Source organism: Theropithecus gelada, chromosome 8 (genome assembly GCF_003255815.1).
Source record: "Theropithecus gelada isolate Dixy chromosome 8, Tgel_1.0, whole genome shotgun sequence".
NCBI lineage: Eukaryota > Metazoa > Chordata > Mammalia > Primates > Cercopithecidae > Theropithecus > Theropithecus gelada.
This window is the reverse complement of record NC_037676.1, coordinates 248,208-263,591: the sequence shown is the minus strand read 5'-3', so window position 1 is coordinate 263,591 and position 15,384 is coordinate 248,208. Positions and strand designations below refer to the sequence as shown.

The window sequence follows — 15,384 nt, the reverse complement described above, 5'->3', positions numbered from 1 at the left end:
AATGCCTTGGATGGGTTTGGTGAATAAGGAAGAACAGAGAGAGAGTAACAGAAAGATTAAGGCATGGAGGGGCAGAACAAACATGAATTAACATAAAGTTGCCAATGTTCTCAAATGCTTCTCAAAAGCCCCCTGATGTTCATGAGAACAGGGACATAAATAAACTGCCATGTTGATTCTATCCTGTCTGCCAAACGTTTTTATTTTAGTGTTAAAAAATCATGCATAAGACATACAACAAAACCAGTAGGACCTGGTTTTACAAACTCTCCCTTCCTGAAGTTATACAGAGAGTTCCAAGGCTGCTCAAAATGTTATTTTCTTGTTCTTCTCCTCCCTGAGTCTCTCTCCCGTTTCTTGGTCCCCTCCACTTCTCTTTCCTCGCTTTGGACCCCCTTCCTTTCTATTTTAACTTAAATTTGAGTTGTCTTGATTTTTTTCTCCCCTTTCCATTCTCTTTACCCCCAGACACCTCCTGTTGATGTCACTGGGTCCAATTCAATTCTTTAAAAAAAATCTGTGTTTGAGCCTTGGTTTTCTCCTCTCGTAATATCCAAGCAGTGGGCTTGTCTTCCCTTCTCCTTCATCTCTTTAAACATTTTAACCAAGTGTGTGTTTCTTATTTGGCTGCATGAGCTCAGACATACATGTAACCCAGACAGGCTGCTCTGGACTTAACTAAAGGGATGAAGGCTTTGGTTGAAGAGTTTTGTATTCACCTAATATCCAATATAACATCAGCGATATCTGGAAAAGATAGTACTTTTCTCATATGTCTCATTTGCATGTGCATTTTAATCCAGACAGAGAAAACAACTTAGGTCATTTGTGTAAATAAAAATACTTATTCTCTACCTGGAGAAAGCTGGAAGCAAACGGAGAAAGAGGCAGCAATGACAATAGAGACCTGGGCATCCGGGGAAGCACCAACGAAGGACAGAAGGTTTGCAGCTGCGGACAAGTGCACACAGCAGCTGCCCTGGCAGCACAATGCGGAGGCCACTATCTTTCGGGTCTCAGGACAGATTCTCCACTGCAAAGCACGAGGTGCTGGTCAGGGAGAGCAGGAGCACCATTCATATCCTTTCACTTTAAGGAATTAGGAAGTCTTCCAATTCCAGGAGCACAAGGGGACATTGCGGAGACTGGGGACAACTGGCCCATGATAAGTTTCTTTAATCACTTACTGCATCAAATTCTGACAATTGGATGTTGGAAGAACATAGATGGTCAAGAAACGAGGTAGACAGCTGCTGCTACCTCAACCCTAAACGAAGATTTATTCGCTCATCTATGTACTCTGGGTATTTTTTATACTCTAGTTCAATAGCAATTTCTTACAGTTGTATTTGTAATTATTTAAACTTGGAATGTGGATCTTTTATAAAAGTGATCGAAATTTTGGAGTATATTGGTACTTTATTTCTACATATTTTTATCTTCTCTACAAAAGGAAAGGGAAAAAAAATGAGCCTAGTCCACTATTCAGATATTAATAGTAATGAATCATTAATCAAAATCATGACTTAAAATATAACAGCATTTGAGTAATTACCACCCAGGTAATGGAATCTTCTTCTAAGTCATTAAAATTATTTGATCTGATTTAAATGAAGAAACTGAGCCAAAAATAGTTAGATCTCACTTCCTTTGTCTAGGTCTTGAGATAAAATAAGCTCCCTCTCCCATGTTTCTAAAAAGAACAATTTTAAAAAGAGCAGCAGGGGAAAACCTACTTCTGCTCTTTGACAGGCAAAAGCTGGTGAAATTGTAATAATGGCAATTAATGTTACATCTCTCCTAACACAACAGTGCTCTCAGCTCCTGTCCTCTTCTGCCATATTTCTGTGTCCTAAAAAAATCTTTGAATAATTCTCCTGCTAAAAGCCACATCCATCCTGAGGGGGAGGATGGCAGAACCCATTATAGAGTATTCTAATAATTGTTTCAAGATTTTTTCTGGTCAATTCAAATAATAAATAGTATTCTTTTTTTTTTTTTTTTGAGATGAGGTCTCATTCTGTTGCCCAGGCTGGAGTGCAGTGGCGCGATCTCGGCTCACTGCAACCTCCGCCTCCTGGGTTCAAGTGACTCTCCTGCCTCAGCCTCCTGAGTAGCTGGGGCTACAGGTGCCTGCCACCGCGCCCAGCTAATTTTTGTATTTTTAGTAGAGATCGGGGTTTCACCATGTTGGCCAGGCTGGTCTTGAACTAATGACTTCAAGTGATCCTCCCGCCTCTGACTCCCTGTCCGGAGCTGCACGCCCAGGCCATAGCGAATAATAATTGACGATTAAAAACGCCTGAGCTTTATTCATTTCCACCTTACACCTCCTCCCTATCTTTGCCTTTTCCCCTGTATTAATACCTCATAAAAGATGGCGCTCTTCCTGCTTCTTCTTCACCTATTTTTCCTGCGCCGCAAAAATTGCTACCTGACAGCGCAGGCGCCACATGACGTTCGACCAGAGAAACCAATACCTACTTGGTCACACCCTCCGTGATGAGATCATCTCTGCCTCTGGCACAACCCCTTCCCCTCCAAGTGTATATAAGGCACTGCATTACCGCCATTAAAGAGAGACTTGATCAGAGCACTGTCTTGTCTTCATTTCTCCTATCTCTTGTCCCCCAAATTCCCACCCCCTCTTCCAGGGCCTGCAGTGACGATCCCGCGGGCCGGGATAACTCCCAAAGTGCTGGGATTACAGGCGTGAGCCACCCCACCGGGCTGAGGTTGCCAATTCTGACAAAACAATCGTAACATTTTAGAACTGAAAACTGTCTGAGATACCTAACCAATATTTTAAGAAGAGGAAATGGGGGATGAGTGAAAAAGCAATGTGTCTATATGTGTGAATTAAAGACTAACGATCTGGAGCAGGCTATGCACTGCAGACACTATTAACAGAATGGAGTCCACATAAATAAACAAAGCTGTGCTCAAGGTTAAAGGGAAAGGCAGCAAATTTGTTTGGGGAAGAGCAGGAGTTCATGGTGGTCACAGACATAAGAAGAAATGTAGTTTTTCACTGGAATGGTATCTTTTCTCCATGATGCTTTTATTTTTTGTGTGTAATTTCTCACAACTGGAAAGCATTTCAGCCCCTTCACAGTCCTCAGAGGTTGACCATTTTTTTTCTCTCGGATTCAGGCACAAAGGCAGCTCTGCCATTCACCATGTGTCTGCCTTTGACTTTGTCATGTTGGGAAGACTCAGGATCCCACCTTCTTTTACCCACAGGGCCCTCTGTGCCTATGAAACTGAGGTGGTCCCAGCAGTCCTTGTGGGCGTACCACAATCTAAAATTCAGGAATAAGAAAATCTATGTAGGAATCTCTGCTTCACTCATCTGTGAGACTCCTCCAGGCTAATTTTCTTTGGGTCATGTGGTAATGCAAGAGAAGGCTGATTCTATAGCAACTTCTGAGCACAAACTTGGCTGCAATATGTTTCCCCTTTTCATAGTCATATTTCCCAGGATTTAATGGGATGTCTCTTGGGAGGCAAGAAAGAGAATGTGCCACTGTTGAAAATCTTAACTACTGAATGTTGAAAATTTCAAGTTCTGCACTTTTGGATATTTTAATAAGGACCTGGGTGGTGGATTTGCTCACCCAGAGATTTTCTCTGTCAATCTCTGTCTCTCTCTCAACTTCAAATAATAAAAAATGCATAAATTATAAAGTGAAAAATATCTAAACAATCCTTTCTTCTGTAGATTTTCATTAGGCACATTTCAAAGGGTTACTGATCATTCATTGTGAACTACAGACTTCAGATCTGTATCCATCCTTTGGAGATAGAAGATAAGTAGCAATGTTATTGGGTTTCTGGTTGTGTTTGTAGTGCATCAAGTCCAAATTATTAAATATTTCCTGCCAATTCTGGAAACAATAAAATAGAACAACCTATCTTTGTCCTTTCACTGTAAAGCCCTGAAATTAAAGTAGTGTGACTTTGTGATGTCCTTAAGTGCTGAGGATAGTAGTTCATTAATATGACTATGTGAATTACACTTGGGGGTGGGAGGGGGCGCTGTTTCAGAAACCAGCCTCTTTAGAAAGCAAAACAACAGGACACCAGGATGGCAAGCCAAACCCAGGGCTCTTCAGAGAAGACCACGATACAAGTCATCAATGACAATGAGATAGCCTTGCTTTCTGCTTGTTATTGTCTCTCTGGCCACCACGGCTGGTGGCGCTGATTAAAGTCTGTAGAAGTCCCTTGCTTTGCTCTATATTTACACTGGGAAGTGCAAGATGGCCTCTCTTGGCAAGGCATCAAATTAAATTCTAAAAGGAGGCAAAAAATAATTTTAGCACAGGGTCAGCAGTTGGGTCTGTGTTTGTAAGTGTTGTTGGGCAAAATGGCCATATGGCAGGAGGGGAAATCAAGGTACAAGTCAGATAAGTCACCTTCCCAAGGTCACCTGCTGAGCAGTAGAGCTGGGATTCCAGGCTTTGTGTATTTGTACATGTCATGCTGTGCTGCCTCTGAACTGCACTTGAGATGTGGTGTCTAGGCCTGGTCTTGCGTAATATCCTGGCCAATGTTAGGAAAACACTAGTCCTTCTGAACCGTAGTAACAATGCCTAAAAGGTGAGGATGATGACACTTACCATGCCTAATTCAAGAGTTTATGGTGAGGATCAAAGAAGATTATGTGTTAGAAGTATTTTATAAAATATGAAATATGAGAATAATGAAAAGAGTCTAAAACAATATAAGAATAAAATAAATGTCACATTGTCTTATAGCGTGTTCTGTATGTTGCATTTGGAATGTGGCATCGTTAGTGGTGGTTCAGTAGTTTCTTCTTTTCCTGTAATTGCAGTGATGAGATCTAGGGGCTTGCCCAGATATACACTCAATTTTCAGCACAATATTTTATAGGTGGAATAGAAGCACACATCACCATCTATGCAAGAGGCCTTGGAGGTAAACAACCTGAGGCAGTATGTGGACCTTCCCGGATCCAGATTCTAATACAGCAATTCTTAAAAAGGCACTTATGACATGCTCAGGGTCATTTGAATACAGATTGACTATTAAATTGTATTAAGGAACAAGTGTTGATTTTTTTCCCGGGGTGATAATAGTATTGGGGTTCTATTTTACAAAATGAGTTGTTTCCCCCCTGAGTTGCACCTTCTGAAGTATTTTCAAAAGGGCATCTTTGCAATAATTTATTTTTATTTGAGATAATCTAGGAGAGGGTCTTATTCAGGGATGAAATAAGACTAACCACATGTTGAGGCCGAGTGATGGCTATGTGAAGGACCATTACATGGTTTTGGCAGAAAGGGCACAATCCAGCCTCAGTTTCCACCCTGAAAAGGTGAGGATGATGCCGCTTACCATGACTAGCAGCTCATACATGGCATTATGTCCTTCTATTAGGAAGCCCAGGGTAGCAGGTTGTCTTTCTGGCTTATTTTAATCACTGTTGACATTCCTTGGCTAGATCCCTGTCTCCCTATGTGTTTGCAAAATGGTGACACTCCTCATTTGTTAGCTGAACTACTTTTGAGGAGAGAAGCTTTTGACTACCTTAAAATTTGGTTTGGACAAGAAAGGCGGGCAGGCCAAATGTTCATCAGTCCCGTTTCTTTACCAGTTTTCAGGATCAAGAATCCACAGCTCAGCGCAGGGCTGCTCTCTGCTGCCCTCTGCTGCATGGGACTCTCCACAGACACCCACTTGATCAATCCCTTAAGTTCCAGTGGGTTCCCAAGCTTGTCATTACACATCACTTCTTTTGTTTTTCTCCTCAGAGGTCTATGTTTTGAAATACAGTGTATTCTAAACAAGGCACACTTAACATTGATTTGCTTTCCATTTTAATTAACAAAAGACATATACAACTTCTGAGCAAAACTTTTGATCAGAAAAGAAAACCAGCATTATCAGAATAAAAAGGATGTTTTTCTTCAGTTTATAGCTGATTAGGTAGACATATTTTTGGTTCAACTTATGCAGTGTTGAAACTCATGATTAACCTCCATTACTATTCTCCATTATCACAACCAGAGGGGCTTTCCAGGCTGTATTCTTCTTCAATCTCCTATATTGGCTTTGCATTGAGTGGAAGCTCAGCAAACCTTGTTTGATAACTGAATCTGTGGTTGCAATGGGGATGCCCTTGCTGCAAGGCCACAGGAAGGAAAGCTACTGAGGTCCTGCTTCCAGCGACTCTAGGGACCAGCACTACTGCGTTTCAGGGTTTTGTACGATTCAGTAAGCTCTCATCCCATTTTCTCAAACAGCATGCATAGGAGTTGGGACATCTTCCAATTTCGTATTCTTGGCTTCGACATTTGTTCCGGCAGCGGGCAGTCCCATAACCACATATTCTGTCCAATTCAAATTCACTTCTCACTAGACAACAGGATATGGCACTGTGATTAATTGCGCACTGACACCAAAAGGCAAGGCTTTGGCAGAAGGTGTTTTCGGAGGGGGATAGAGAATGCTAGTGCATGGTGGTGGAGGTTTTCCTGCACTCCCACCCTCCTCCACTTTCCTAGACGATCGACTTGACCCTCTGATTCCCAATGTATTTGAAAATACACATCAGTCCATGTCACACGTATTTTCAAAATCCCTACAACAGTTTACTATTGTTTTTTGATTAAATCTCACCAAGCCTCTTACTGGGTCTCCAAAGCAATCATGATCTGATCTTGGGCCACTTTTTCAAACTCATGCTATTCCACTGTGGCCCTCACTCTGTCCATGATACCCTCGCCAGCCTCCCTTCTGTTTCGTGTGAGCTAACTCTTTGCTATCCTAGTACCTTCACGTGCACTGTCCCCTCTGCCTGGAAGGTTTTTTCTTCCCATACGTGGATTCTTTGAACTTTTATGTCTCAACCTTAAGATCCCAATATTGGGCATATCTTTCTCTGTCTTTTCATGTATTTAAATGCCCCAAAACTATTTTTCTCCCTATGTATTTGTTAGTCTTTTATATTACTTATCACAAGTTGTAGCTATATATCTATGTATCTATATATATAGAGAGAGATAGATACATATATAGAGAGAGAGGGAAAGAGAGAGATACTACATACCTAGATATAGATATAGATATGTGTATATGTATGTATATTTTATTATTTGGTATTCTCAATGGAACTATGACCTCCCGACAATGAGGCCCATGTTTATTTATGTTGCTTACCATTGTGTAACTGGTACCGGGAACATAGCCTGTTTTCAGTAAGGACCTGGTGAGTGAATGATTGGATAGACTAGACAGGAGGAAACTAGTGTGGATGCAAGTAGAGTGGAGGAAACTAGAAAGGAGCAGAATCCAGATTGTTTGGCCCTTGGTCCAGAGCAGTTTTCAGGAGACATGGATTTAGTTTCTCAGTCTCAGGGTGTGCTCTCTGAGGCTAAAAGCAGCTTTGTAAAGCTCATTATCTCACATGCCACACTGATAGGATCTCACAGAGATATCAGGAAAAGCCAGAAGCAAGGCTGATGGTGGGGAGGACAGTGTAAGGTGGACGGAGAGAGCCTCGCTGGAGAGGGCTTTGCATGAGGTTCTCTAGCAAACTCAGCAGGAGCCAGGCTTGGGGGAGGGTGTCAGAGGAACCCTGGGGAGAGGAGAGTCAGAGCTGCAAGTAGACCTCTTTGCAGAGGTCGGGGCCCAAGGGCCCTAATTTCACTTGAGCCCTGAGTCCTTCTCCCCTGTTGCATCTGTTCATTTTCCACAAAGCAGCGGGGCAGGAGAACTGAAACGGCTGCTAATCCTCACACCAGGGTTTTATGTCTTTCCCTTGTTCCGGTAAAGAGAAGCCTCCTGTTTCTGATGCTTAGGTGTCAAGATTCTTTGTCCAGGATGTGGGTGAGGACTAAAACGAAGTTCGACCAATTCTTGTGGTTGATAGGATATTGAACGGGTTTATTTTTGGAATGGCCCCACAGTGGGTGACGAGGAAAGACTGTTTTGCTGTAACCTTCATTCAAAAGCAAGCCCTTGTGGTCACAGTACAAGGCAATTAAGAAAGGAGTGAGGTGGGCTGCGATGTGTATCATGCTGAGCGAGTGTGGAGGTTGGGCAGCAGATATGTGCCTTCTGACCTATCTGTGGCAGGCCACTTTACAACCTGTAGTTATAGGAGGAAAAGAACGACAACATGCTTGCTCAGGGAAAACAAAGCTTAGCATTAGGGGAGAAGAAGAATAGACTAGGAAGAGAATACAACCTTTAAAATGTTAGACTGTCAGTTTCAAGTGAGCCCTCACAGGCCATCTATTCAGAGATGGGAATTAAGGCTCAGAGAAGGAAAGTGACTAAACTGATGTCACACAGCAACTTATATGTCAAAGCTGGAACAAAAACCCAGTTGGTGTGTCTTATAGTCTGAGTAAACAGAATGCGAAAGGGAGAATACAGTCCATACACTGAGCCTGAAAAATAAATACATCCTAAGCAATAAATACATTCCAGGGTAGTCTACACTACACTAGTTTCTTTCTTGCATAAGCAATTTTCCTTCTCTGCTCTATAGATCCAGAAACTCCTAGACAGGTCTCAGATCTTAGTTAATGTAGAAGTTTATTTTGTCAAGGTTGAGAGCACACCTGTGACACAACCTCAGGAGGTCCTGAGGACATGTGCCCAAGGTGGTTTTGATATGGTTTGCTTGCTTTTATACATTTTAGGGAGACATAATACATCAACCAATACATGTAAGATTTAATTTTTATTTTTTATTTTATTTTTTTTTTGAGATAGAGTCTCGCTCTGTCTTCCAGGGTAAAGTGCAATGGCATGATCTCAGCTCACCGCAACCTCCACCTCTCGGATTCAAGCGATTCTCCTGCCTCAGCCTCCCAAGTAGCTGGAATGACACACATGCGCCACCATACCCAGCTAATTTTTGTATTTTTAGTAGAGACAGGGTTTCACTGTGTTGGCCAGGCCAGTCTCGAACTCCTGACCTTAAAAGATCCGCAGACCTCAGCCTCACGAAATGCTGAGATTATAGGCATTAGCCACTACACCTGGCTGATTTACATTGGTTTGGTCCAGAAAGGTGGGAATTCAAAGTGGGGGGCGGTTAGGGGGGCCTGCAGCGGTACAGTGGGAGGGTGTGGCAGGTGGCCTTCCAGGCTATAGGTAAATTTAAACATTTTCTGGTTGACGATTGAGTTTGTCTAAAGACCTGGGATCAATAGACAGGAATGTTTGGGTTGCGACAAGAGATTGTGTTGTGGAGACCAAAGTTGTATCATGCAGCTGAAGCTTTTAGCTAGCAGGCTTCAGAGAGAACAGGCTGTAAAATGTTTCTTATCAGACTTAAAGTCTGTGTTGATGTTCATGCTGGAAAGTATCATGAGGCATGTCTGACCCCCACTTCCTTTCATGGCCTGAACCAGATTAAATTTAACCAGATTAAATTAACCAGATAAAATTTTAAGAGCCCTGGCTGAGGAGGGAGTCCATTTGGATGGTTGGCAAGTGGGGTTAGAATTTTATTTTTGGTTTACAGCCCCCATCCCCAGTCCTTGTGGGTATCTGAGGGGTTGACAGTGTGTGACAGCCAAACTTACCCAAAGTAGGGGTGGCAGGAGAGGAGGCGGGCAGCGCATGTCATTCAACCTCACCCACTTCTGCCACTTTCCTCCCAAATCCTCTTCCTGCTAAGGGTCTTTCTGAGAATTAGACTACAGAGACCAGTCTGACCCAGTCCTCAGCAGTCAAGTGCAGGTAATGGCAGCCAGCTCTGTGGTGCATTCTTGGGGATCTGGAGGGATCCCTGACCCAGGCTTTCCATCCCAAGATGTTCTTTGTCTTGGGATCACAGGTTGAAGAAAACCTGTTCTTTGATAAATTGCTACCATATTTTGACAGACCTGGAACATGCTCATAGCAGAATTTCACAGAAGTGTCTTTGGGAAATGACACGGGAAGAAAGAACAAGGAAGAGTTAACCTAAACAGGTACCCTCTGAAAAGAATCATTAACCCATCTGAATCACAGCAGAGGCACAGCCTGGAAGGGGAAAAAGATGGGTGCTGAGTGTCTGTCAAAGCCCCACAAAATTGACTGAGCAGCTTGGAAGAGAAGATCCGATGGCCTCTATGAGTCAAAACAATTGGTTTCGTCCCAGCACTGCTAGTCTTATTAAGCAACTCTAAAAATCTTATTTTCTCTCACTGTACTATAGAGAATGTTGCTCAGCTTGTAAAAGAAACTGAGCAACATTTTGAGACTCTGTCTCAAAAGAAAAAAAAAAGAATGTTGCTCAGCTTGTAAGATTAGATTATGTGCTCTCTCATATCCATTCCAAATAGATAAGAAATATATGCTTCTAGGGACATAGAATAACGTAGGAGTCAGAAGATTTCTGACCTCTCAGTCTAACTTTAAAATTTACTTAGCAGAGTTCAAAGGCACCTGCTATTTGTGTTGTCAGTAATTTATATTCTTGCCTACTAAAATCACTGCATCCCCTTTTATCCTAATCATCTGACTTCATATGAAAAGTTGCAAAATTTAGGAGGATGAGTAGGCATCCATTCTGTGCAGAGTAAAGCTGTTCAGAAGGAGGAGGATGGGGGAAGGCATCTTATTCTACAAAATCAACAATGAATAATTACCTCTGACCTGCAATGGAACAAGCATGGCTAGTGAGTCCTCATCGCTGAGGACTCCATGAGGAATTGTTACCGTGTGTGGCCAGGGGGCCAATGACATCCAGGACTCCAGATCCCTACGTTTCTTTTTTCCTCCTTGAGCTAGTAAGCCTCGTGGCTGTAAGGTGCATACAAGGACTGCCACGTACTGCATTTTACTAATGGACCCAATGAAAACAAAGAGAAAAGGGCTGGGTTTGAATAAGGTTACTCCGTCCTTCAGGATTTATTTTCTAAATCAAATGTTTTTCTTCTCCACCTGTCATCCCCAGCAACTGTATACATTTCCAGCTGAGAGTCTCTTTTTACCTGGAAGATCTTGATAGAATAGAAGAGAAATGGCTAACAGCAGCACAAGTCTCCGCATAATGCTGGGGCTGCTGGCAAGAAGCAGACGGAAGTTGGAGGGAATCACCCCAGGCAGGAGCGGGGCAGGTGTATTTACGGGCAGAGGCTGTACCTGCTCCTGATTACTGAGGCTTATCAAAAGGCAGCGTTCCTCGGTGAACACTCACCAAGGCACAGTGTGTGTGTTTGGCGGGGGCGCGGGGTGTTGGGGCTACAGAAATGTCAGCGGGGCAGTGTTGAGGGTGGGGAGACAGGATTAGCATAGGTCAAGTCCAAGTCACTTCACTTGCTTCCTTGAATCATTTCTGAAGCAAGAATTGGATTAGATGATTTCTAAGATACCTTCCAGCCTTGACTTTCCTTGATTCTGGTGAGACGACTTTCTCTTCCGTTTCAGTAAGTTTCAGTCAGGAGATTCTTGTTAAAACGGTGGTGTGGGTAATGGAATCGAAGTCCATCACCCCCAAGACCTCTCTGAAGTAAACATTCAAAGAAACATACAATGTCAAGGAGAAGAATGGCACGGAGCGTGGGGAGGCCATAAATGCGTGAGGGCCCCAGCACATTTCTGTGATAGAAAGCGTGTAGGATGAGGATGACAAGTGACAACAAGGAATATTTGATGGTGGGCATTGTCCAAGGGTGGGCTGTGTAACCACAGAGCATCAGGCTGACTCAGGGCTTGGGTGAAAAGGAGGACAAGAGTGAGAAGAGAGGTTAAAAGGAGACGATTTATAGGAATGCTGTGTTCCTAACAATGGCTCCAAATAAAACATAACCTTCCTCTTTAACCTTCCAGACAGCATATACCCTGCCCTCAACCCAGGGTATATGCTCCCTGGATTTAACCCCAACCCCACCCCAGGCAAAACTACAGAGCATGCGCTCCTGGCATTTGCCCTTAGGGAAAACACCAGATAATTTTATTTTAAGAAAAAATAAAATTTTCTTAAAATAAAACGTTTTAGAGAAAGCAAAAATATCCAATGTTGGAAGCTGATATTCTTGAATAAGCTCCCCTCATTCTAGAACACAAATTAGGCAAAACCTGACAGACATACATTGCTTGCACATCCTAAGCAAAATCTAGCAGTCAGTGTGTCTTCCCCAGAGTTCTCACTTAGGGGAGAATGTGATAGAAAACCAGGTCTCCTTACAGGGTAACAGAATAGAATAGAAGATCAGAAATCACAAACTGTGCCAGTTTGGGTGCTCCATGAAGCATATATCAACAGGAATTAGAAAGGAAATAAATTTACTGGGAAATGCCTGTGAAAAATAAAGGCGGGCCAGGTGCAGGGCCTCATACCTGTAAATCCCAGCACTCTGGGAGGCTGAGCGAGGGAGGAGGATCATTTGAGCTCAGGGGTTTGAGTCCATCATGGACAGCATAGACAGACCCCATCTCTACACAACAAGAAAATTAGCCAGGGATGGTGGTGTGTCCCTGTAGTTCCAGCTATTTGGGAGGCTGAGGCAGGAAGGTCTCTTGAGCCCAGAAGTTTGAGGTTGCAGTAAGCTATGATGGCACTACTGCACTCCAGTGTAGGCAATAGAGCAAAACCCTGTCTCTGAAAAAAAATAAAATAAAAATTCAAAATGAAAAGATGCAGCAGGGAGGGAGCAAGATTGAGTAGGGAAAGTCTTCAGAATGTGATGTCAGTTAACACCTGTGAAAAGGTTTGGAGTCGGGGGAGCCTCAGACTGCAGTGCAGAAAATTTCAGCATTGCCAATGGGGAACCCCAGTGCAAGACTGTCCTACACCAGCAGACATGGCCCAGCTCTAGTCCACAATGTGCTCATTCACTGACTGGAAGCAGTCAGGGCGAGAGTGGGAGCCATGGGAATCCTGCCGCAGGTTACGTATATGCAGCAGGTGGAAGCCGTCGGATACTCTCCCTACAGCAGACACACAGCAAGCACAAACGTGCAGGAGCCATGGGACCCTCCTAGCCTGCCACATGTTAGGCTTTAGTAATTTTTGATGTTGAGCCTCAAGGGGAAAAAAATCAGCTAATATTCAAGGTCATCTATGTGACCAGGATTCTGAAGAAAATTAAAAAATTCTGATGATAATAAATATTCAGTAGCTCTTCAAAAAAAAAAAAAAAAAGGAATTCATATACAGGGACTGAATAACCAAACTTCAAAAGAAATCCTATATCTTCTTAGGAGAAAAAATAAAAGCTTGATTTGCTGAGTCTGTATAAAGTATTTCAGAGTTCTGGTTTCGGTAACTACAAGTAAAAAGACTGAAAGTCACTACTTTAATTCTTAAAAAAAGAAAAAAGAAAGCCAAATAAAAGGAGAAATCAATGACTTTTCTTGAACCCACTAGGCCACTGAGGTCTCAGGGCAAACCCATCGCCTGGAAATCTGGAGTCACAGCTGAGACGAGCTAATCCGGAATGGAAGCTCTGAAACCATAAACTAGCAGGGACACCTACGGTAACTTTGTCAACTTGCTGGAGGCTGAACGTGGACATTTAGGAGAGTGAAAAACTACTAGAGACCATGGTCAAAGCTCTCCCTTCTCAACCCCTGCTATCCTGGGTTTTAAATCCAGGAAGCCCCCAAGGTTATCATGGTGAAGAGCCAGAATGGAAGCCCTGGTTGCTCTGAAAGACGTGAAGAGTGATATAGTGAAACACGTCCAGAGGATTCCCCATAACAAAAGCCGCCTCCTCTGCAGGAAACATGATTTTACTAGAGCCATATCCCACCTGGAGGGGAAGACGTTTCCCTACTCCAGCCCCATCTGACCTTCCTGTCTCCCTTGAGGGATGGGGGTAGCTAAGAAGTTCTTGTGAGCCGGGCGTGGTGACTCACGCTTGTAACCCCAGCACTTTGGGTGGCTGAGGTGGGCGGATCACAAGGTCAGAAGTTCAAGACCAGCCTGCCCAATATGGTGAATCCCCATCTCCACTAAAAAAAATTAAAAATCAGCCAGATGTGGTGGTATGCGCCTGTAGTCCCAGCTACTCGGGAGGCTGAGGCAGAAGAATCATTGAATCCAGGAGGAGGAGGTTGCAGTGAGCCTAGATCGTGCCACTATACTCCAGCCTGGTGACAGAGATTAAAAAAAAAAAAAAAAGTTCTCTTGGCGGTCACAGTGCAGGAACACAGACCCAGGTAAAGATGAGATTTACTTATAAGATTATAGAATGCTTCCTTTTCCCCTGCCTCTTTTTTGTTTGTCCCTTGCAGCTGTCTGAGACATAAGATCCTTAATATCATCCTCAGGTTAGTTCCATTCAGCCATCGCCTCCATTTGCAGGCTGGACCAGGTCCCAGTATCATGTGGATAAATTGACAAAGATCAGGAAGTCATGGATTATATGCTTAAATGAAGATTCTAAATTCCTCAGCAAATTCCTGGAGGTTTTCCTTTGAGTTGGAGAAGTCTTTCACGATTTCTGTCAGTTCGGATTTTGACCAAGACATAAAGGTAATTAAAGAAGGCAGACACAGTTGATCTGAGGACCTAACTTTAGAAGGCATTTTCCTAACTTTCTTCTCATCTTCAGAGTAGAAAGGCAGCTGAGTGAAGAGGTTGGTGGAATCAGAGTAATTAGGCAGAGGAAGAAGAGAGAGAGGAGGAAAAGAAGGAGTATTCAGAGTTGAGTGAGTCCATGTACAATTTTTTATCATCACTGATTAAGTGCTTAAGCTTTTAATTTGCCTTTTGCAAAGAGTCTTTAAGAAAGGCAAGTTTTGATTTGCTTAGTCTTTTAGAAGCCTCTGCATGCCAATTAAAAACATATGTCATTTTTTTCTGAAGCATTTAAGATCACTTCTCTTGCAATGTAGCTTATAGATGAATAACTGTTTAGGTTAAAATTTCTTCACTGTGACCACTGTAATTCTAAGTTGTCATTAGGAAAGTTTACACATTTATTTAGAAAAACACAGGTTCTGGGTTCATAATTTTTATACATGAATGTAGCTAGAGTCCCAGATGGAGAGGTTCCAGACTACTTGGATAAGGACGAACTCATGATTCTTTGTCTTCCCCAAACCCTACCTTCTTAAGACCTTCTGTTGAACCCAGTTGAGTTTCTGTTGGATCCAGACACAGAGAGAAAGCAGTGAGTATAATGGGCTCAGCTGGTAACTCCATCTGGTTACTCATTGTCCCAGGAACCACCATCAGGGCTTCCTTGGGTCCCTCTTCTGACAATAGAACTGTTAAAAAATAAACTTAGGCACACAAACATCTTAAAGTTTTCTTTTGAGCAGGTATCAATTTAAGAATAGGGCAGGCTCCAAGTCACAAGTCTTCTGGGGCTCAGGCAAAGAGGCATGAGGAAAAAAAAAGGCTTTTATAGGGTGAAAATAGAAGAATGGCAAATAAAACATTTAATTGGTTAAAGTGGAGTAAAA

At 42.8% G+C, this 15,384-nt stretch overlaps 1 protein-coding gene across 1 annotated transcript; it reads right to left on the bottom strand.

Moving 5' to 3' along the window:
* Window positions 1-6,168: 6,168 nt before the first annotated feature.
* On the bottom strand, window positions 6,169-11,027 carry LOC112630548 (beta-defensin 104A). Its single transcript, XM_025394909.1, has 2 exons — window positions 10,962-11,027; window positions 6,169-6,381 (listed from the first exon to the last, which is right to left on the bottom strand). The coding sequence occupies exons 1-2, from the start codon at window positions 11,017-11,019 to the stop codon at window positions 6,221-6,223; spliced, it is 219 nt and encodes a 72-aa protein (XP_025250694.1). The 5' UTR covers window positions 11,020-11,027; the 3' UTR covers window positions 6,169-6,220.
* Window positions 11,028-15,384: the final 4,357 nt, after the last annotated feature.